Consider the following 22,829-nt stretch of genomic DNA (forward strand, 5'->3'; position numbering starts at 1 on the left):
GGGGAAGTTGAAATTCAAGCCACGTGGGGCGGAGGCGAACCCCGGCAGCACCTGTCCCCCTCCGCCCCGGGTCGGGCCCCCTGGCCCTTCGCAGCTGGCTGCGCGGCGGGGGCCTCCCGAGGCCCGAGCGGCAGCGCCCTCAGCTGCGGGAGACGCGCGGAGGCCCAGCTGCGAGGGCCCTTTAAATGGCCAAGCCCCACCCCTGGGCGGCTGCCCTGCCGGGAAGTGATCCCGGGGGCTGGGCCGCGCTTCCCCATCCAAAGTGCGGGGCGGTCTGCGGCGGCCTGCGCGCTTCCGCTGTGCTCCCGACCGGTCCCAGCCCAGGCAGGGTGCGGCCGCGTGTCTGCGGGGAGAGCCCCGTCCCGCCTCCTCGCGCGGCGGCCGCTGGGCAGGTAAGACTTCTCAGCCTGGGAGAGGGCGGGTGCGCGCTCAGCCTGGGGCGGTTTGGCTTTTCGTGTTGGACTTTTTCCCCTGCCCTTCGAAGTAAAGGTAGGTGGACTGACTACCTTGCCGACACCCCAACCCCCCCCCCCCCCCCAAATCTCAGGCCTCTCGACTTCCAGAGCCCTCCTCTTGTGTCTAGAACCTTTCTTCGGGAAAAGCCTGGCCACTTCCTGGTTGCGAGCTCTTCCAGGCTAAGGGCTGAATTCCGAGCCTGTTCTTCGAACACTGGGTGACCCTGAGCCGTGTTGCTCAACTTCTAGGATTAGATGAATCCGTTAAGGGCAGTTAACTCCAGGCTCCCACATCAGAAGGAAGGGCAGAAGAAACTTGGTCCTGCTGCCAGCCTCTACCACCCCCCACCCCCACCGGGCATCTGGGCTCTGTCCTGTCCTCTTGAGCTTTCCGACTGGGATTCCTGTCCCTACCCGCCGCCCCACATCCTTCATCTCTGCCACATGTTGAGGCTTTCCCATTGGCCTCGCTTAAGGTTACGCCAGCCGTGGGCCTTGCAGATCCTGTGGGAAGTACTTGGCAAAGCCATCCTGGGGTAGGCTTGACTTCTAGAAGGCCTGGAGGTTGGTGAGCGAGGCTCTTTCTCTCTTTGGGAGGGTGAAAGGAAGGAATGCCAAACTCCTCGATTGCCAACATGTGCCTGTGGAGATATCAAAGCCCCCTCGACCTCGGAAGGTGAGGATGGTGGTCCACTGAGGCAGACGGCCCCGTGGGGTCTGCTCTCTGCCCCCGGGCGGACCCTGGGTTGTGAGGAGAAAGCTGGTTGTTTAGAAGGCGCTCCCTGGGAGCTCCTGCCTGTTTCCACCTTTGGCACACAGGGCTCCCAGCCTGCCCCAGGGTGAGGCTTTCTGGGTGGAGCAGCCACCTTGTGTGGATGGCTCCGGGGACCGCCTGAGGTCTCGTAGGTAACTTCGCCTTCCAGGTCGGATGGAGACTGCCCTCCACCACCCACTGCCCTTGAAGCAGAAAATGCTGGCCTGTAAAAGGCTGGTCTCTTGAGAATACTCCGCCCGACCCAGGTCCAGAGTCCGCTTGTGTTTAGAACCTTTCTTCAGGAAAAGCCTGGCCACTTCCTGGTTTGCGAGCTCTCTTCCAGCCTAAGGGCTGAATTCCGAGCCTGTTCTTCGAACACTGGGTGACCCTGAGCCGTGTTGCTTAACTTCTAGGATTAGATGAATCAGTTAAGGGCAGTTAACACGTGGCACAGTCTAAGTCCTTAGTAAGTGGGAGCTGTTCTCTGGGGGCTCTTGCCAAAGACCCAGGTTCTGGGGTCTCTTCCCCCAGAATCTGGTGCAGCAGGTCTGGGTCAGGCCTGGGAATCCGCGTGAGTCAGAGCCACACTCTTGGGCTGGGTCCTGTGATGAAACGAGTTTAGAAAACCTTGATCTGGGTCCGGGGTTCTAAAGCCTGGTTCTTGGGTCACTTCTCCACTAGGCAGTCTTCTCCAGGAACGAGTGTTAATCGGGAGCCTCCGGGAGGTAGGAGGAGGCTAGAAGCCGCATCCTGAGCTGGCAGAGTTGTCCCCAGCGAGGCCGCCGAGCTGCTCTCCCACGAGGTCGTTGTGGAGCTCGGAAGGAAGGACTGCTTCCTCTTTCCTAGGAGGAGAAGGTCCTAAAACTTTGCTCTTAAACATCATTGCTGGGAGATCAAGTGTCCTAAACGTCCACTCTGGTCCCCTAAAGCTGGAAATAATTTCCTTAAACCAAGCCAGTGTGTAAGCCGCTTCTGTGCAGTCCCTGAGTCCTGGTACTCTTGGTTTCTCCGAAACTTAGAAGGTTTACAGTCAGGGAATTGCAAAGAGGAGACCCTGTTTACGCCAAATGTCATGTTCATTGTCCTAAACCCGGGCTTGACAGAGGTGACGGCCGTGGGCCTCCCCTGCACCTTCAGCCTGCTTGGGGCCGGGGGCGTGTGTTGGCTAGGGGGCTGGAGGAGAATAAGCAAAGGCCGACCCCCCCCCCAACAGTTTCTCATCTGCGCTCTTCCTGATCCTCCCTCCCCCCAGCCACCCTCTGAGCTCCCCTGCACTGGAGACCTCCTGTGGCCGCTGATCTCTTCAGCCCCAGGAAATGGTTCCTCCTCTTCCACTTCAGTCTGGGAGGCTCCGACTCCGAGCTAGCAAGTGGCCCAAGATCATGACTGCTCCTCCTTGTTGGGTATTACAGTCAGCGCGAGAGCTTTTAAATACAGCAGCGCTTTGGGTGCCTGGGTGGCTCAGTCTGTCAAGCATCCAACTCCTTTTTTTTTTTTTTTTTTTTAAGCTCTATTTATTTTAGAGCGAGAGCGCTTGCGGGGGAGGCTGGAGGTGGTTGGGGGGCGGGGAGCGGATGGAGTTAGGGGCAGAGGAAGAGAGAGAATCCCAAGCAGACTCCGCGCTGAGCATTGAGCCTAACGCACTGCCCCGTCTCATGGCCCTGACATCCTGAGCGGAGCTGAAATCCAGAGTCGGCTGCTAACCCGCCCAGGTGCCCCTGGCATCCAGCTCTTGATCTCAGCCCAGGTGTTGATCTTAAGGTCGTGAGTTCAAGCCCTGTGTTGGGCTCCACGCTGGGTGTAGAGCCTACAGCGGGGGTGGGGGGGTAGGGGAGTGGGGGAGGCAGTGCTTGCCCCCCACAGCCCTGACGTGAGAATCTGCAGAGATCAGTGGTTTTCAAAGACCTCCAGGGCAGAGAGTGGCTCTTTGAGGCCAGAGCTGCTGGGACTTTAAGGTACGCCCAGATCGAAAGGAATGTAGTTAAAATGCCAGCCGACTCTGCAACTCTTGTGGCCCAAGAAGTCCCCTCGCTAACAAGCTTCAGGCGAGGTGGACCCCACCCGACGCAGAGCAGCACGCAGTAAGAAATGAGCTGGTCCCCGAGACACCTGCCCATGGAGTCACTGCCAGGTGCTCACAGTTGATCCTGAAGGTAGCTGACCGGTAGTGACCAAAGAAACTCCTGAAAACCATAGTGTTCGGTTCCCTTTTGAGCCAAGACACTGGTCAAGAACCACCTCTTCACTCAAGGTTGAACCCCTGCTCGTAGCATGTTTCGTTCTCTGCCCGACCACCCATTACTTTCCTGTTTTCGTCACGGGGGTGGTGCTGTGCCTGAGGCTTTGGGCAAAAGTTGGCTGGCTCTTGCAGGAGTCTCATGACCCTTGAGGGACGTGTCGTCTAGCAGAGATGGCCCAGGGCAAGGGGGCGGATCCTGGAAGCAGGCGCCCAAGGGAGGCCTACGTGGGTTTGGAGTCACGGGGGTCAAACCCGTGTAGTGCCCAGGAGCTTCCCAAGGTCAACACAGTTCTTGACTCTTGTTTTTTGAGGGTCCTCATACATTGGGAAGAAAATGTTCTGACTGTAGGTGTCTGGTAAACCACAGAAGTCTCAATCTGGGCCTTGTGACAGACATGGTGCCTGAGTCAGGTCGTTTCCCTGGTTCCCTGGAGAGGCCTTATCTCAAGGCTCCCTTCTGCAGATGATCAGAGTTAAAGAGCAAGAACCCACTGTTCGTGGGTGAAGAGCCGGTGGTCTAGGTGGGAGGCCCAGCTGGAGGGCGTGGTGGGTTAAGACCCGGTCCTGGTACTGAGAAGGTCCTGGTACTGAGACAGGGCCTTGGCTTTGGAACAAGGCGGAAGCACAGGCAGGTCAGCTAGAAGGACTCGCAGCTGACTCACTGGGCTGGGCGAGGCTCTCAGCCCCCCTGACTGGGCCCAGCTGGGGTGACAGATGGTGGAGAGGCCTCAGCCATAGGGAGTGGAGGATTGTCCAAAAAGCACTCATTGGAGGCTCTTCCTGGGGCCTGCTTCCCAGGCCTGCCTGGCCTTCTACTGTTAAGCACTTCCCTGGGGGGGTGCCTCATGGAGCCCTGTCCACACCTCCGTTTATAGCCCTTAGCCCTTCGGCTCCCCATCTGGCTTCCTGGCCAGGCTTCCACCCCGCGGAGAACTTGGCAGGGAGCAGCTGGAAAAGGCTTTACTTGGCTGTCACGTGCCGCTTCTTTGCTGCTCTCCTAGCCCCACAGCTGGGGTGACAGGAGACTTGCCGTCTCTCTGACCAGTCAGTGGGGGGGACCCTCTGGTGCCAGGCCGCACCCCCTGATTAAGAGAGCTGGAGCTCAGGCAGGAAGCCACATGAAGAGCCGGGCTCTGTTCCAAATACTTTATGATGACCTCAATCACAGAACTCGAGTAGATGCCCCATCCGTTCTCCGTTTACAGGCCCAGGAAAGGGGATTGTCTGAGGTGACCCCAACCAGGAAGGGACCCTGGGCGCTGTTCAGGGGCTTCACCAGGGAGCAGCTTCAGAACCATAGTTGGGAGGGGCTGGGCCGAAGAGAGGAACCGGAAGGTCCAGGTGAGAGTGAGAACGAGAACCCATCCCGGAAAGCCGAAAGCCTTCCCCTTGATTTTCAGACATGACCTGAACACAACAGAAGGGGAGCTCTGATGTTAGAAAAGCCATTCCTACTGGTTACGGGAACGTCCCATAAAAAGTAGCCACAGGAAAGTATCAAGGTCAAATCCCATACAAAGTTGAGAGAGAGAGGGACGCCTGGGTGGCTCAGTGGGTTAAGCCGCTGCCTTCGGCTCAGGTCATGATCTCGGAGTCCTGGGATCGAGTCCCGCATCGGGCTCTCTGCTCAGCAGGGAGCCTGCTTCCCTCTCTCTCTCTCTGCCTCTGCCTACTTGTGATCTCTGTCTGTCAAATAAATAAATAAAATCTTTTAAAAAAAAAAAAAAAAGTTGAGAGAGAGAGAGAGAACATTCCTTTAGGGCTGAAAAGTGTACCAGGAAAGTGATCAAAGCCATAACCTTTCAGAATGAGGTAAGACATTACGGAAACGGTGTAAGGCAGGAAATTGGAACTGTAAGCGGGCGCGGTCTGGCGGACTCCAGGCCCCGAACCACTGTCCATGCTGCCCCCGGAGAGAGATGGGACCAGCCATTCCCTCAGGACTCTCTTCCCAGTGGTACCCCTGACTTGCGGGGTGGCCTGGAATGATTCAGAGTCCCTATGTGGGACTCCGCCACTTTGAGTGACACTGTAATCTGGGATCGACCAGCCTCGTTTGGCTACCTTCATTAAAGTGTAATATTGCATTCCTCAGTTACACCAGTCACCTCACCGGTATTCAGTAGTGACACGTGGGCAGCCCAAAGAGCATGACTTCAGAAGAGGTCCATCATCAGAGAAAGTTCTGTTGGATGGTGCTGAGGTTACAGGGTTTTAAGCAGGAGCCTGGCAGGTCATGTGTGTGCGGTGGCCCAGGTGTGGGACAGTGGGGACAGCAGGTGGGGACTGTGGTAAGCAGGGAGGCTCGTGTCCCGTCCAAAGGGAGCAGGTGCGACCTGGCTGGCTCTGGCGGGTTCTGCTAGGTGGGGGCAGCGGGTATGGGGCTTCTGCAAGAGTCTGGAAACTCATAATTGTTCAACAGCAGCAACAGAAACGTACAGATTGTGTAAATGAAGCAGAACTCCTGGGCCTCGCCTCTGTTCTGTGATTCCGTGGCCTCCGCCGGGTTCTCCTGGGGAAGCCACACCCTCTCCTCTCCCCTTTCCTCCTCTCAGTTTGGAAGGGTGAACGGTTTGGAAGGGTGAACTGCGGAGTGGAGGAGGTGGCCTTCCTTTCTGGTGGTGGCTTCCAAAACATCTGACCGAAGTCTCAGAAGATAAGAGTGTGAGTCTCCTAGCAAACTTCGTTCCCCTTACGGGACTCCAAGGGATAGGGTGTCCAAACCCGCAGCTCCAGAGTTTTGATCTAAAGCCCCTTCCAGTGCGGCAAGCAGTGTGGGAAAGGAAAGGAACAGGCAGAGACCCCTGGGCCTCTGTGGTTCTGTGTCCAGCAGTTCTCAGCAGGGGTCTGCATGGGCTACGATGCCCGGCTTGGCACGGTACAGGGCGAAATGACAGGAACTGCGGGGCGGGGGGGGGGGGCGGTGGCGGGGGGAGGAAGGGCCCCTCCCCCATCCCCAGCTGGGCATGAGGCTTGGTGCTGCCAGTTGCCAGGCACTTCCCACCCCACCCCTGTGCTCATCTTGTCTCTGCTTCCCCCCTGTCAGCCTGCTGCCCTGGTCTCCAGAGTCGCCATGGCAACCGAAGAGTCCATCATTCGCATTCCCCCGTACCACTACATCCACGTGCTGGACCAGAACAGCAACGTGTCCCGCGTGGAGGTCGGACCCAAGACTTACATCCGGCAGGACAATGAGAGGTGGGTGCTGGGACCTGGCCGTGGGGCATCTGTTCATCTGGCTGATAGGATCATCCGTCTCCTTCCTGTCCCCAGGCAGGGTAGTCTTCTGACCAGTTTCAGAAGATAAGACTTGGAGTCCCCTAGCAAACTTTGTTCCCTTTGTGTGACTCCAAGGGATATGTTGGGGACTTTGGAGCTTTCTCCCCGTTCGTTGTCCCTCTCAGAAGTGGGAACAGAAGCCCCCTGGGTCCTCACACTGCTTCTCACCCTTCAACAGGATCCTGTTTGCCCCCTTGCGCATGGTGACTGTCCCTCCACGCCACTACTGCACGGTGGCCAATCCTGTGTCCCGGGACCCCCAGGGCGCCGTGCTGTTCGACGTCACAGGGCAAGTGCGGCTCCGCCATGCCGACCTAGAGATCCGGCTGACCCAGGACCCCTTCCCCCTGTATCCAGGGGAGGTGTTGGAAAAGGTACCTGACTTGGCTTCCTCCGTGACCATGCGTCCTTGTCTCAGGGCTCTGCGTGGCCTTCGGAGGGACACAAGCGGGGGCGGGGAGAGGGGGCGGGGGGGCATCTGCTGGTTCTCACCAAAGACCGATCCTTGCTTCCTTCACCTGCCTCTGGCCCCCACCCTTGCCCTCCTTTGAGAGCTGGCCGCCCATCTCCCCACCTGACCTTCCAGGCTCCAGATACTGCTGGAAGCTCCTGACCAGTGTGGTGCAGAATGGCTTTGCCAAGAGTGGGCATTCGTTCAAATGGTGCCAGACACTGGTGGGTGGTGCCCACAGTGGTGGACGCGTCGTGGTCCGGGCTCCGACCCCGGGGACTGCCCCGCCAGAAGGCGTCACTGGCCTGTGCTCCTGGCCCGGCCCTTGTGCATGTTGTCCTCAGGCCCTGGGCCCCAAGCAAACGGGCATCTGCCTTGATGTCCATCTGCCTTCTCCTCCTCGCCAGTTCATACTGGTTTGCTCTGGGCGCCTCTACTCACCGGTGCCTCTTGATCCCGGAAGACTCCAGGCACTGCCACGCCCCCCACCCCCCACCCCGGGGAGCTTTGAGACCTTCCTGCCTACTTAGTGGCAGCCTCTTGGGGAGAAAATTGTGTTCGCGTCCGGATAGAAAGTGCTGACGGGTAATTAGAATGTTAACCCTTGAGGAATCTGCGTGAGGAGCCTCCGGGAATTCCTTCTACTATTCTGGCCACTTCCGTGTAAGTCTGAAACTATCAAAAGCCACAAATCCTCCATACCCAGGTCTGACCTCAGGTCAGATCAGCTCCGTTGCCCTGTGGGTGGGGAGCAGTGTGTGTGTGTGTGTGTGTGTGTGTGTGTGTTGGGGGTGGTCTTCAGCCCCAGCGTGTGTGTGTGTGTGTGTGTGTTGGGGGTGGTCTTCAGCCCCAGTGTCTGAATTTCCCTCGGATCCCCCGCCCACCACCACTCATTCTCTCGCCGCCCACATTCTCCAGGCCAGGAGGGCAGCGGCTCTTCCTCCTCCCTCCGCACAGCCCGGCATCAAGGAGATGCTCCCTTCACACCCACCCCCTGCTCTCGCCCCTCGGCGCCCGGGGCTGCTTTCCTCGGCTTCGCTGACGGGGTGCTCTGTCTTCCCTCCTCCACTCTTGACCCCCGGGAACCTCACTAATGTCCTTGCAATAACCCTGTCAATGACTTGGCCTTTTTTTTTTTTTTTTTAAGATTTTACTTACTTATTTAACAGAGACAGAGATCACAAGTAGGCAGAGCAGCAGGCGGGGATGGGGGTGAATACAGGCTCCCCGCCAAGCAGAGAGCCCCACGCGGGACTCGATCCCAGGACCCCGAGACCATGACCTGAGCCAGAGGCAGAGGCTTTAACCCACCGAGCCACGCAGGCACCCCTGGCTTGGCCTTCTTGCCCTCAATCCTAACCGTTGCCTCTTTTCCTTCTGCTTCAGCCCCTCCGGCCCCCTTGTCCAGTGAGGACTTGGTATTACTCCCGCTTGGCCTACCTGGGAAATTCAGCCCCAGCTCCTCACCGTCCGCCTCCCTTTCCTGGGCCTCCTGCGTCCCCAGGGCTCCCCAGGGCTCCTCATTCTGTCTTCTCTCCCGTCCCTCAGGTCCTCTTCCTGGTCGGTCTGTCCTACTCCAACAAAAGCTTACCATTTTAAGTCTCTCGTGTGCCGGACTCACGGCAAAGCCTGGTCCTGGCTCGGTGTGACCCTTCACCTGTCCTTTCTGTTCTCAGACTCCAGAGCGGTTTCCTGGCTGTGGGGACAGAGTCACTGAGATGACAGGAATACAACAAGTAGCTGATGCGTTGAACGGTTCATTCCAAACCAGGCCCTGTTCAGCGGTTCTTCCTTCCTAACCAGCTCGCTCTCTCCTTCTCTCTGCCTGCCTCTACATACTTACCATGTTCCACTCTCCTGTTTTCTCAAGATTTTATTTATTTCTTGAGAGAGAGTGAGCGAGCACGCGTGAGCGGGGAAGGAGAGGCAGACCCCCCGCTGAGCAGCGAGTCCTAGGATAAGGCGGGGGCTCGATCCCAGGACCCTGAGATCATGACCTGAGCCGAAGGCAGAGGCTTAACTGACTGAGCCACCCAGGCGCCCTAAGTTTTCATTCTTTTTTTATGGCCGAGTCCTGTCCTATCATATGTGTATCCCTCATCTATTCCTTTACTGATGGACACTTGAACTTTCTCTATAATTTGGCTATTGTCGATAATGCTGCAGTAAGCATTGGGGTGCATGTATCCTTTCAAATGAGTGTTTTCATATTCTTTGGGTAAATACCCAATAGTTTGATTACTGGATTGTGGAGCCATTCTATTTTTAATTTTTTTAAAGATTTTTATTTATTTGACAGAGGGAGAGAGCGCAACCAGGCAGAGCCAGCAGAGGAAGAGGGAGCCACTGAGCAGGGAGCCCGGTGTGGGGCTCGATCCCAGGACCCTGGGATCATGACCCAAGCTGAAGGCAGATGCTTAACCAGCTGAGCCACCCAGGCGCCCCTCTTTTTAATTTTTTGAGGACCATCCATACTGTTCCCAGAGTGGCTGCCCCAGCTTGCCTTCTCACCAACAGCTCACAAGAATTCCTTTTTCTCCACATCTTCGCCAACACTGTTTCTTGTGGTTTTGGTTTTAGCCATTCTGACAGGTGTGAAGTGATCGCTCATTATGGTTTTGATTTGCATCCCCCTGATGAGTGATATTGAGCATCTTTTCGTGTGTCTTTTGGCCATCTGGAGGTCTTTGGAGAAGTGTCTATTCATGTCTTCTGCCCAGTTTTAATTGGATTACTTTTTGGTGTTGAGTTTGTATAAATTCTTCATGTATTTTGGATGTCGGAGATATCATTGGCAATTATCTTCTCCCATTCTGTAGGTTGTCTTTTAGTTTTGTTGGTTGTTTTCTTTGCTATGCAGAGACTTTTTATTTTGATGTAGTCCCAATAGGTTATTTTTGCTTCTTTTTTTTTTCCTCTTGCCTCAAGAGACCTATCTAGAAAAACGTTGCTATAGCCAATGTCAGAGGCATGACTGTCTCTGCTGTCTTCTAGGGTTGTTATGGTTTCAGATCTCACATTTAGCTCCTTAATTTACTTTGAGTTAATTTTTGTGTAAGAAAGTGGTGCAGTTTCATTCTTTTGCATGGAGCTGTCCAGTTTTCCCAGCACCATCTGTTGAAAACACTTTTTTCCCCATTGCATAATCTTGCCTCCTTTCTCGAAGATTAATTGACCGTACAGTCAAGGCTTTATTTCTGGGCTCTCTGTCCTGTGTCATTGATCTACGTGTCTATTTTGGTGTGGGTACCATACTGTTCTGATCACTACAGCTCTTTCAAGAGCTGGACTCCTTCCCAGGACCCTGAGATCATGACCTGAACCGAAGCCAGACGCTCAACCAACTGAGCCACCCAGGTGCCCCTGCCAGTGTAGTTTGAATGAACTTCTGCACTTCGGTGCATAAGTCTGGTTTGCAATACGTAATTCCATATGATCTGCATGAGCTCAGCCATTCTCCTCTTGAGTATATTTTAGGGTGTTTCCAGTTTATAGGGAAAAATTTTGCCACAAATGTACTTGTCTGTGGTGCACGCTGAAGTTTGCTGCCTTTCTTGAGAGTAGAAAATATGGGAGGGCCTGGACGGCTCAGCCAAAGTGACTTGACCTTGATCTCAGCGTCATAAGTTCAAGTCCTGCGTTGGGCATGGAGCTTACTTAAAATTTAAAAAAAAAAAAGGGTAGAAACTACTAAGAATTGCCAGATCCCAGGATATGTACACCAAATCTAAAAGTGTGAACCTTTAGGAGTGGCCTATAAATTTGATATCTAGCTATTCACTGCCTTTTCTTTCCTTGCTTACATACTCTGATACTTGATGTCCTCGGCCTCATTTCCTCGTAAGCCCCTGGGTCTGGTCCTTGCCCTCACCTCCACTCGCGCACTCTGGCAAAGCCCCAAGGCCGCCTCCCTGCAGCCTGAGGGCCCTTCTCCCCCGCCCCCCCGCCCTGTCTGTTGTTCCCCCTCATTCCCAGTTTTATGTGATGATCTCCCTGGGTACCAGTCACCCGAGTTGGAAGCCCGCAGTGACGTGGGGAAGGAACCGGAAGGAGACAAGGGGCGGGTGGAGACCAGTCAGTGAGAACTTTCCATCCTTCGGGTGAGAGGCGTCGGCAGCTTAGGCGAGGGAAATGGCAGCGGTGGATAAAGGCGGACGCAGCTGGTGATGGACCAGGCAGGAAGTGATGGCAGAGTAGATTTGGGAGGGGACAGACCTGCTGGTCTCTATGTTCCTTCCAGAATGCGCCCCATTTCCTCCTCCCACGCCTTGGCATCCGAAGCCCGCTCTTCCTTTGAACCCCAGCTCAGATGCCACTTCTGAAGGGCCTTTCCTAACTTCCTTTGGGCTTTTGCTGCCTCTGTCTCTTCCCGCTGACACCATCCACGGTCTTCTTGAAGAGAAAGGTCTGTATCTGTCTTGTCACCTGCTGGAACTTGCAATCCATGAAGCCGGGGCTAGCCTGTGCCCTACCCCTCCCCCACCTCCTGCTGCCACGGGCCAGCTTTGGGGCGTGTACACGGAAGGCATCAAGGAAGGGCTTGCCTGCCTGGTGAGCCTCCAGCTCTGCCTCCATCCCCATGTGTGGCCAGTGGGGAGAGTGGAGTTACCTGACCTCCTCCACCTCAGGGCCACTCTGGGCAGAGTCAGGCGGGCAGGCAGGCTTCAGGAAGACGGCGGTTCAAGTCCTTTTCCTGTTCCTTACAAGTTGGGTAACCTTGAGCGTGTCTCTTAGCCTCTCTTTGGCTCTCTTTGCTTGCTTTCCTGCTTCCCTCAAACCAAAGACCAAGTGAAGTCCTACTCTTAGAAATCTTTCTAGAAACTTCTAAAAGGTCTGGGTACTTGTTGCCAGGTGCCCCTTCCTGACAAAGGGAGATGTGATGTCTCCAGGGCAGCAGCTGTTTTGTGACCATGAAGCAACACTGCCAGCAAAGCCACGTGCCCAAAGTGTGTCTGTTACAGCTGTTCAGGCTTCCCACTTCCTTAATGCTCCCCAGAGGGCCCTGGTGCACATGAGGCGCAGAGGGGTTTCCCGCCTAGATTTGTAGCTCAGAACCACTTCTGAGCGCTTCCTTTGGAGGAACGTGTCCTTGGCTCACTGGCCGTAGGTCCGCTTGCTCTGTCACCGGTCTTTGTTCTTCAGACCAGATGGCTTTGGGACCACCCCTAGCTTGCATATTCCACTTGGGGGTTTGTCTGGGGACATGGAAAGATCGACACTGTGGCCTCTGACCTCCAGGGAATGGGTCTGACTCCAGGGGCCACAGTACTGAATGTCCCATGACCTCCCTTCTTCCCCCGTCAGGACATCACGCCCCTACAGGTGGTTCTGCCCAACACTGCCCTCCATCTTAAGGCGTTGCTGGATTTTGTGGATAAGAGCGGAGACAAGGTGGTGGCCGGAGACGAGTGGCTGTTTGAAGGACCTGGTAAGTGCCTTGCATGGCCAGCGTCTGGGTCTGAGGCTCCCTGCATTTCCATGATGGCTTTGATCCCGCCGGACTTCACGCTCTGCACCCCCTTCCCTTCCCAGGCACCTACATCCCCCGGAAGGAGGTGGAGGTCTTGGAGATCATTCAGGCCACAGTCATCAAGCAGAACCAGGCCCTGCGGCTGAGGGCCCGCAAGGAGTGCTGGGACCGGGAGGGCAAGGAGAGGGTGACAGGTGGGGTCGACGGAGCGGTGCGGACGGGGGTGGCCGGGCCTTGTCTTGCCTGTGGGTGTGGGGATGGCCCCTTTCAGCCTGGGAGGAAGAGCTTGCCTGCTATGTCTTAGAGGCTTCTGGGGGCTGCCCGTGGCTGCTTTCTCCCACTCAGCGTCCTGTCCCCTCTGCCCTGACCCTGTTCCCATGAACGTGCTAACCTGGCTTTTCCTTCCCCCTCCCCTTTACCACGGGCCGGGGGGCAGCAGTCGGCGCCCCTCTCTAGATCCGCAAAGTGGGCGTTGGTATACAACTAGCAATCGTATTTGGCCCTTGGGATGTTCCCCGTCTGTGCCAGGTGTGGTTCAGAATGCTCTACAAATGGGAACTCATGTAGCCCTGAGCCACCTCAAGGCCCTGGGAGTCCCCTTCTTCCTGTGACCTCACTGAGGCCCGGAAGTGAGGTTCCTTCCCGGGCTTTATGGTGAGCAAGGGCGCTCTTACTCCTTCTAGAAACGAGACCGTCTCTCCCCCTCTCTTAGGGGCAGTGCTGCCCCAGAGTTCGTCTTTGGAGCTCAGAGAAGGCATGGCAGCCTTTGTGAGCCCTTAGGTGGCTTTGCCTGTTGTCCAGGGTCAGGGTTGGATTTTCCTCTGGCCTCAGAAAAGAATTAAAGTGGGCACTCTTGTCAGGCTCTGGCAGCTGAGGCCATGGCATCTCGCCTGTTGTCTGGGCTGCGGGATGGGGCAGCTGGGGAGCAGGCCGGGTGACCTTTGACCCTCTCCTCTCCACCCTTGGCCCAGGAGAAGAATGGCTGGTCCGTACAGTGGGCGCCTATCTCCCAGCAGTGTTCGAGGAGGTTCTGGATTTGGTGGATGCTGTGATCCTCACAGAAAAGGTCTGTGCTCTGGGGATGAAGGGACCCTGGAGTAGGCCTCACTCCTAGTGGTCAAAGAACGTGACAGTAGATGAGAGGCAATATTTCTGGGGCCACTCGCAGAAAAATGTGGAGGTCAGCTCCCCGAGGAGCATCCTGGGTCCTCTGAGGGTTAAAAGGTCCTCCTGGGCTGGTAGAGACTGGCATTCTGGCGCGCGAGCACTCGGTGGCCGGTGGGTCTCCCTCCCCTGAGGAAACCGGAGGTCGGTTTGCTCCAGTGCCCTGATGTCTTGTTCTGCAGACGGCCCTGCACCTCCGGGCTCGGCAGAACTTCCGAGACTTGCGAGGAGTGAGCCGCCGTACCGGGGAGGAGTGGTTGGTGACAGTGCAGGACACGGAGGCCCACGTGCCAGACGTCTACGAGGAGGTGCTAGGGATCGTGCCCATCACCACGCTGGGCCCCCACAACTACTGTGTGATCCTCGACCCAGTTGGACTGGACGGCAAGAACCAGCTGGGGCAAAAGCGTGTGGTCAAGGTAAAGGCCTCCAGCTCTCCGGGAAGGCTGGACGCCCTTGAGGGGTGTGAGGCCCTGGGACCCCTCCCTTCCCTCCTCCCACCCCAGGTCCCCTTTCTAGAAGCATCAAGCTTGTTCTGGCTCCCTTGGTGCACTTGCACACCGAGTTCTGTCTTTCGAGACACTTGTCCTATGGATCTCCCCGTGTCCCCCAACCTCCGTTTACACGGAGTCTCCGCTGCAGGCCCCTCCTGGGGCCCGTCCGTGCCTGCCATCCTGGAAACTTTGCCCTTGTCCTGCACAAAACAGACCTCTTGGTTTGTACTTCTCCCCACCTGCTGCCTCACCCTTCCCTTAACGAGACACTGGCCTGCCAGGGATTGGCAGGGATCTGCTGCGAGGCTCCAGACCACAGATATTCTAGGCTTTGGGAGTGGTGTGCTTCTCTTGCAATCACTTAACCGTGTCCCTGGAGCGAAAGCACAGACAGCTTGTAAAGGAAAGAGTGTCTCTGCGTCCCTGTAACATTTTGCTTCCAGAAACAGCGCGGATGTGTGTCAGTGGATGAATGGGTAACAAATTGTGGCCTCTCCACACAGTGGAATATCCTTTAGCTATAAAAAGAAACGAGTGTGTACTGATGCTCGTGTACTAATGATCAGCATGTACTCACACCTGCTGCTCCACGGATAAACAAACATTCTAAGCAGAAGAGGCCACGCATAGAAAGACCACATATTGCATGATTCCATTTATGTAAAATGTCCCAGATGGGTAAATCCATAGATAGATGATCGTTTATAGCAAGTAGGGATGGACTTTTTGAGGTGATGAAAATATCCTGGGGTTAGAGCACAGTGGTGATTGGACAACTCTGTGGACAGCCCAGAATAGCTAACCTGCATACCTTATTTACTTATTTTTAAGGTTTTATTTCTAAGTAATCTCTACACCTAACATGGGGCTCAAACTCAAAACCCCAAGATTGAGGGTTGCATGTTCCACTGAGCGAGCCAGCCTGGCACCTCTGAATTGTGTTGTGTGTGTGTGTGTGTGTGTGTGTGTGTATATATATGTATATATATATATATATATATATATATATATTTTTTTTTTTTTAAAGATTTTTTTTTTTATTTATTTATTTGACAGAGAGAAATCACAAGTAGATAGAGAAGTAGGCAGAGAGAGAGAGGGGGAAGCAGGCTCCCTGCTGAGCAGAGAGCCCGATGCGGGACTCGATCCCAGGACCCCGAGATCATGACCCGAGCCGAAGGCAGCGGCTTAACCCACTGAGCCACCCAGGCGCCCTATTTTTTTTTTTTTTAAGATTTTATTTGTCAGCAAGAGCGCTCAAGTGCACAAGCAGGGGAAACAGCAGGCAGAGGGAGAAGTAGGCTCCCTACTACTACTACTAGTTCTCCTGTCCCCTGCTAAGCAGGGAGCCTGATGCAGGACTTGATCCCAGGACTCTGGGATCATAACCTGAAACAAATGCAGACTCTTAACTGACTGAGCCCCTCCAGGCACCCGTGAACTGTATATTTTATTTTTTCCCCTTTTTGAAAATTTCAGTTTCAATTAACATCTAAGGTATTACAGGTTTCAGAGGTAGAGGTCAGTAATTTGAATTGTATCCTTTATTTATGCTAAGCAGTGACTATAATTTAGTTCTGCTTTTTATAAATTTTATTTATTTGATAGAGACAGCGAGAGAGGGAGCACAAGCAGGAGGAATGGAAGAGGGAGAAGCAGTCTCCCTGCTGAGCAGAGATTCCCCATGCGGGACTTAATCCCAGGACTCTGGGATCATGACCCAAGCTGAAGGCAGACGCCCAACGACTAAGCCACCCAGGCGCCCCTGAATTGTATACTTTAAACGAACAAATTTTATAGCCTATAGATTATATCTCAAACTTATAATTAAAAAAAAAAAAGCCAGGTTTGGCCCGATGACAGGGTCCGCCAGTGCCCAGACTACACCATCCCAAGGAGACAAGGCATGGGCGAATCGGCAACAGAAGCTTTCTTCCGAATTGTCAAGCCTGCGAAGGTCCCGCTCATGACCGTGAACAGAATTTGTCAAGGGTGGTTTGGCCCACGTGAGGTCTGCAGGCATTTGTAGAGTCCCCCGGTCCAGACAGTGCCTCACTGTATTACGGCAGGAGTGTGTGGGGGGAGCTTCGGGGGCTCCTGTTCTCAAGCCTGTGGCCGCAGGAAGGGCTGTCCGGGGTGCAAGTCAGGGACGCAGCCGTGCGCAGCGCCCGCTCCTAACCCCCCGTCTCTCCCCCAGGGCGAAAAGTCCTTTTTCCTCCAGCCCGGAGAGCGGCTGGAGCGAGGCATCCAGGATGTGTATGTGCTGTCGGAGCAGCAGGGGCTGCTGCTGAGGGCCCTGCAGCCCCTGGAGGAGGGAGAAGAAGGCGAGAAGGTGTCCCACCAGGCTGGGGACCGCTGGCTTATCCGCGGGCCCCTGGAGTACGTGCCGTCTGCCAAGGTGGAGGTGGTGGAGGAGCGTCAGGCCATCCCTCTGGACGAGAATGAAGGCATCTACGTGCAGGACGTCAAGACTGGAAGGGTAACAGCTGGGGATGGGGGCCTGCACCGCTCCGTGGCCATGGAGATGGCTTGCGTGGGCTGCCGGGACAGGTGCGCGGTGGGGGGCGGGCGGGGGACTTCGACAGCCTTGACGGTGGCATCTGAGCTGGCTGGCTGGGAGGCGTGAGGGCGTTCTGGGGAGTGTTTGCCTCCCCTCTTTCTTTTTAGAGCGGGAGTGCGGAGGGGCAGAGGGAGAAGGGGAGAGAGAATCTTCGGCTCCACGCCCAGGGCCGAGCCCAGTGCAGAGCCCAGTGCCGCTCAATCTCATGTGACCTGAGGCAGAATCAGGAGTCCGATGCTTAACTGACTGAGCCACCCGGGCACCGTATTAAACAGCTCACTTTAAGTGTGACGAAACCCCCCAAGGGAGGTGAAGAGCCAGGTTTTAGGATGGGGACTCTGGTCCCAGGATAAAGGTCTGACTGGGGAGTGGCCTAGGAGCACCAAGAACCCATGAAGAACCCTCTCCCATGTGCTCATCCTGGGGGAAGCCTTCCTTTTCGCCCCCTCATCGGAAGCCTTGACCTTGGTTTGACTTAGAACCGCATCTCCAACCTCTTTCCCTAAGAGTCCAACCTGGAAGTAGAGCTCAGAATCCCAGGGAACATTAGTGGATGTGACCGGTTTCCTAGGATGGACTGCCTCTGTCCCCAGGATGCCCTCCAAGTTGCCCCGAGAAGGAAAGTTCCAGAAGAAACCAGATCAAACCCTTACCACAGACCCGGTTCTCAGCACTAGACCTGGGCGAGGTCCTGCATTCCTCGACCCAGGGAGGTGGCCGGGGGCGGGTCCGTTCTGGGGACGGAGACCTAAAGCCTGGCTGTTTGCCCCCGGTGACGGCGCGGGCAGAGCCGCTGCGGAGACTGAACCCAGCCGCCGCGCTCTGCTGCCCCGAGACCGGCTCTATTTCGGGGCAGCTGGCTGGGTCCTTCCCCCTCTCACCCTCCCATGGGACTCCCACGTGACGCCCCCGCCGTGTCCTCCTCTGTCAAGGTACGTGCTGTGATCGGAAGCACCTACATGCTGACCCAGGACGAGGTCCTGTGGGAGAAGGAGCTGCCCCCCGGGGTGGAGGAGCTGCTGAACAAGGGGCAGGACCCTCTGGCCGACAGGGGGGAGAGGGAGACGTCCAAGACCCCTCAGCCCGCCGCTGTCCGGAACAAGACCCGTGTGGTCAGCTACCGGGTCCCCCACAATGCGGCTGTGCAGGTGTATGACTACAGGGAGAAGAAGGCTCGGTGAGGGGCCGGCTGGGGAGTGGGGGGGCGAAGTGGTACGGGTGACTCGGTGGGGGGGCGGGCGGGCCGCGGGGGGCTGGTGGCGAGGTGGGACCGGTGACTGGGGGGAGGGGCTGGCTGGAGGATGGGGGGTAAGGGGACTGGCGGGGGGAGGGGGAGGGGTTCTCCGTGTGTCTGACTCCATGCTCCTTCTCCAGTGTGGTCTTTGGGCCCGAGCTGGTGTCGCTGGGTCCTGAAGAGCAGTTCACCGTGTTGTCCCTCTCGGCCGGGAGGCCTAAGCGTCCCCACGCTCGCCGTGCGCTCTGCCTGCTGCTCGGGCCTGACTTCTTCACAGATGTCATCACCATCGAGACCGCAGACCACGCGAGGCTGCAGCTCCAGCTCGCCTACAACTGGTGAGCGGCAGGGAGGGAGCGCGCCGTCTGTGGTGCCGCCCTCGCCGTGGGGCAGGACGCCCAACTCCATGCCGTGGCCGAGAAGGAAACCCAGCCCGATGCCCAAGGCGGGTGACGGGAAGGTGCAGGCTCCCCCTCCCAGGAGTAGCATTTGGTGGACGTGGTTGGGGGGAACCTCCCCAGCTAGAGGTGTCCAGCCAACCACGGAAGGGCAAGGTTCCCATCGGAGGGGACCTGTGTGGGCCGTTGTCACAAGCACACACTCAGGGGCTCGCTGCCTGGGTCCCAGCCCTGCTGCCTGCTAGCTGTGGACGTGGGCAAGGGACTCGGCACTTTCCTCAGTTTCCCGATCCATAAAATGAGAACGGCCACCGTCCACCTCCCGGGGCTGTTGTGAGGACCAGAGCAGCGCCCCACACCCCACATGTAGTTAGTAGCAGCGCCTGGAGCTGGGGCGCAGGGGCGGGGGTCCCATCTGGAAGCTGGGCTCCACCTCCACCCCCTCTTGGCCAGGACTGTGACGGGGCAGATGGGTGTGGCCGTCTTGGGAGCGTGACCACTAAGAGCGCAGACCAGAGTCCCGCTCCCCGAGTTCAGCTCTCCACCGTGCCGCAACCCTGTGACTTCGGGCCTGTCCCTTGACCTCCCTGAGCCTCTATTTCCTCGTCTGTGGGAGGGAATGATGCCCATCCCTGCCTCCTAGGGTGGCTGAGAGAATGAGGTGGGACCCACCTGGGCGCGTGGCGGGCAGGAGCTCACCCTCTCCATTGAGAGACCCTGGCCGGTCATAGAGGGTGGACGTCCGAGTCCCTTTCAGAGACGAGACACTTGCTGTGTCCTGGAAGAAAACAATGTCCCCATTCTGGGCCTCTTTGCTCACAGGCACTTCGAGGTGAGTGACCGGAAGGACCCTAAAGAGACAACCAAGCTCTTCTCGGTGCCTGACTTCGTGGGTGACGCCTGCAAGGCCATCGCGTCCCGGGTGCGGGGGGCCGTGGCCTCCGTCACCTTCGACGATTTCCACAAGAACTCCGCCCGCATCATCCGCACGGCTGTCTTCGGCTTTGAGACCCTGGAAACCAAGGGGCCCGAGGGAAGGAGCCTGCCCCAGCCCCGGGACCGGGCGGTCTTCCCCCAGAACGGACTGGTGGTCAGCAGCGTGGACGTGCAGTCGGTGGAGCCCGTGGACCAGCGGACCCGGGATGCCCTGCAGCGCAGCGTCCAGCTGGCCATCGAGATCACCACCAACTCCCAGGAGGCGGCTGCGAAGTGAGTGCGGCCTGGGGGAGGGGCGCCCGCTGCTGACGCTGCCCGCCGTGCGCTGGACCTGTCCACGCTCCTCCCTCGCCCTCAGCCCTCGGCCAGGACCTGGGAGACGTGGCATCCCCGCCCCAGTCGGCCGGCCGGCCCCCTTGGCAGATAGCGTGGGCCACTTCAAGTACGACCCTGTGCCGACCTGCGCCAGTGGCGTCCTGTCTTGCTTGTGCTAGAACCCAAAATCCACTTCCAGCCTCTCCCCGGCTCACGGGCTCGGATCCCCACCCCTCCCGCTCCTTTCTGCCCCTTGAGGGCGCAGCGAGGTTCCCACGGTAGGGCCCTCTGCCCTGGCTGTTCCCTGGGCCTGCGATGCTTTTCCACCCTAGAGCGCTCCTTGGACGGCCTCTTTCTTCCTGAAAAGCACCCTCTCTGCCTGGCCCTGCTGTCACTAAACCCGTTTTCAGGGAACTTGTCCCTGTCAGAAATCACCCACATTCATTTGGTTCTCCTGCCTGGAGGGTCAGTTGCCTGGGAGCAAGGGCCTCGGTCGCGGCCGCATCCCCCGTGCTTAGAATCGCGCCAGGCTGGCCCGTGCGCAGCCGGCTTCTGTTGGCGTGCGGAGTGCCGCCCGCGCGCCCCGCACGTCCGTGGGCCCTGCCTGTGGCCTTCGGCGGGAGCTCGGCGGGAGCTCGGCGGGAGCTCGGGCCCATGCCAGCGGCTTCCCTGGCCCTGTCCCCTCTCCCGTCCAGGCACGAGGCTCAGAGGCTTGAGCAAGAAGCCCGCGGCCGGCTCGAGAGACAGAAGATCCTGGACCAGTCGGAGGCTGAGAAGGCTCGCAGGGAGCTCTTGGAGCTGGAGGCTCTGAGGTGGGTTGTGGACTGGAGGCGAGAAGGCTGGGCCTCTGCGGCAGCGGCGGGAGCGGGGTGGGCGCGAGGGACACTGCTCTGGCGGAAGTCAGGGCTGGGGAGGGCCGGGCCGGGCCGGGCGTTCTCCTGGGTGTCCCCTGACTCCTCCCCGCCCTCCCCACACCCCTAGCACCGCCGTGGAGAGCACGGGGACCGCCAAGGCAGAGGCGGAGTCCCGCGCAGAGGCCCTGCGCATCGAGGGGGAGGGCTCCGTGCTGCAGGCCAAGCTGAAAGCGGAGGCCTTGGCCATTGAGACGGTGAGTGGGGGCGATGCCCGTGGGAGGGCAGGGACTTGGGGTTCCCCATCACTGCACCCCAGCACCCCTCAGTTGGTTTCCTGAGATTAAGAGTCTCTTATGGGTTGTCGCCTCTCTGCTTTCGTTTTCTCTTTCTTCTCTTCCCCTCTGACCCTCCGCCTTGTGTCTCAAATGCCACATACCAGTGAGACCATAGGATGATTGTCTTTCTCTGATGGACTTAGTTCGTGGAGCATAATCGCCTCTAGCTCATCCTCAGAGAAAGAGAGAGAGAAGCTTAACAAGCAGGGTCCAGGCCTGGCTTGGAGCCCCACACAGGGCTTGATCTCACAACCCAGAGATCATGACCTGAGCTGAAAGAGAGAGTCAGATGCTTAACCACCTGAGCCACCCAGGCGCCCCTCTGAAAGCCCTGTTTAAATATTGCGTGGTTTATGAAGTCCTTCACACTCGTGCAAATGTTGGCCATTTTTGTGACAACCTTTGCATTGTCTTACACACATGGTCTTACTTAATGCTTGAAATCCCACTAAGGGGTAGGTAGTATATCCATAGGACAGATGAGGAAACCACGGCTTAGATTAAGGACTCCCGCTGCTCACTAGCTTAAAAGGTAGCCCAGCCAGGATCCATAGCTAGTCGACAGCAGTTTGCAGTTCCAGCCCTTGGCCTCTGGTCCATCAGGCCTGCTGCTTAGGGGGACTTGCTGGACCGGTCCCAGGGGCCCCACAAGGGAAAGAATGCTGCGTCTCCCTCTCTTCCAGGAGGCTGAGCTCCAGCGGGTGCAGAAAGTGCGGGAGCTGGAACTAGCCTACGCCCGGTCCCAGCTGGAGCTGGAGGTGAGCAAGGCGCAGCAGCTGGCTGAGGTGGAGGTGAATAAATTCAAGCAGATGACCGAGGCCCTGGGCCCCAGCACCATCCGGGATCTTGCAGTGGCCGGGCCAGAGATGCAGGTGAGACTGAGGAGGGAGCAGGAGAGTGTGTGTCACTCGGGACCATACTTGGAACCCAGAAGGCAGCGCTGGGGGCAGGGGGGTTGGGGGAGGCGGAGATGGGACAGGCCTATACCCATGCCCAGTGTCCTCTGTTGGGCACTGCACTAGCTCCGTCCGGGATGGACAGGAAGCGGCTGAGCCACCAGTCTGTGGTCAGTGCTTTGAAGGAAGTCAGGTGGGTGCTGCTGGATGGCTTAGGGAGAGTGGCTCTGAGGAGGGGGTACTTGAGGTCAGTGTGGAGTTGATGGGAGCCTCCTGGGAGACCGTCCAAGGACAGAGACCCAGAGAGCAAAACCCAGTGTGTTTAGGACCCGAAAGGACCACATGGCCGTAACCCAGGGTGAGCGGTGAGAGGCTGAAGGCAGGACAGGGGTGGCTGGGTCTTCTAGGCCTCCTACGCCCCAGGAAGAAACCTCAGGTTCCCCGCTCCCCCTCCTCGCCACTTACCCCAGACTCCTCCTGGGAGGCTGGCTTGGGTGGCAGCCCTGGTGGCAGAGGGATGTGGGTGGGGCCGAGGAGCAGAGAAGGGACAAGGGCCTGAGTCCCCCTCCCGCTCCCCTCTTGCGCTTCCAGGTAAAACTGCTCCAGAGCCTGGGACTGAAGTCGGCCCTCATCACCGATGGCTCCACGCCCATCAACCTCTTCAACACAGCCTTAGGGCTGCTAGGGGTGGGGTCTGAGGGCCAGCCCCAGGCCCAGACAGCGGCCGGCAAGCCCGGCCCCACGGAGGGCTTGCTGCTTGGCTCCACTCCTGTCCCTCCGGTTCCTGGAGGCAGCCACGTCGTGCCTTAACTCTGAGCTGCACTTACCAATAAAGCACTTCTGGGCATTGAAAGCACCTGGGCGTGGCGTCTGCGTCACAAGGGAGCCTAGTGGATACCCCTGAAATCTTAAGGTAGCTCTACGGACTGTCCTCCTCTGTCAGGTGGAGAGAAACTGAGGCAGGGAGAAGTCCAAGCTGATAGGAATGTGACCCC

The 22,829-nt window shown here is 57.5% G+C and overlaps 1 protein-coding gene across 5 annotated transcripts; it reads left to right on the forward strand.

The window, feature by feature from the left end:
• The first annotated feature begins 77 nt into the window (after positions 1-77).
• Positions 78-22,690, forward strand: MVP (major vault protein). 5 transcript variants are annotated; one of them, XM_059155459.1, is made up of 16 exons: positions 262-391; positions 6,020-6,112; positions 6,495-6,646; positions 6,906-7,101; positions 12,483-12,606; positions 12,711-12,842; positions 13,620-13,714; positions 13,995-14,231; positions 16,504-16,785; positions 17,799-18,043; positions 18,241-18,438; positions 19,321-19,707; positions 20,445-20,561; positions 20,731-20,857; positions 21,622-21,810; positions 22,426-22,690. In XM_059155459.1, exons 3-16 carry the CDS (start codon positions 6,522-6,524, stop codon positions 22,642-22,644), a joined length of 2,673 nt encoding a protein of 890 aa, XP_059011442.1. In that variant the 5' UTR covers positions 262-391; positions 6,020-6,112; positions 6,495-6,521; the 3' UTR covers positions 22,645-22,690. The 5 variants fall into 5 exon arrangements, with proteins under 5 accessions (XP_059011439.1, XP_059011442.1, XP_059011440.1 ...); XM_059155457.1 differs by having other exon boundaries at positions 304-392; positions 6,012-6,112; XM_059155460.1 differs by lacking the exon at positions 262-391 and adding an exon at positions 413-488.
• The last annotated feature ends 139 nt before the right edge of the window (positions 22,691-22,829 follow it).

The sequence above is a fragment of the Mustela lutreola genome, chromosome 17 (assembly GCF_030435805.1).
Source record: "Mustela lutreola isolate mMusLut2 chromosome 17, mMusLut2.pri, whole genome shotgun sequence".
In the NCBI taxonomy this organism is placed as follows: domain Eukaryota; kingdom Metazoa; phylum Chordata; class Mammalia; order Carnivora; family Mustelidae; genus Mustela; species Mustela lutreola.

Coding starts and splice junctions, on each gene's coding strand:
- MVP (XM_059155456.1), top strand. CDS start 186: ATGGCCAAGCCCCACCCCTGGGCGGCTGCCCTGCCGGGAAGTGATCCC. Junction 18,439..19,320: donor CTCCAGCTCGCCTACAACTG/GTGAGCGGCAGG, acceptor CTTTGCTCACAG/GCACTTCGAGGTGAGTGACC. Junction 20,562..20,730: donor TTGGAGCTGGAGGCTCTGAG/GTGGGTTGTGGA, acceptor CCACACCCCTAG/CACCGCCGTGGAGAGCACGG.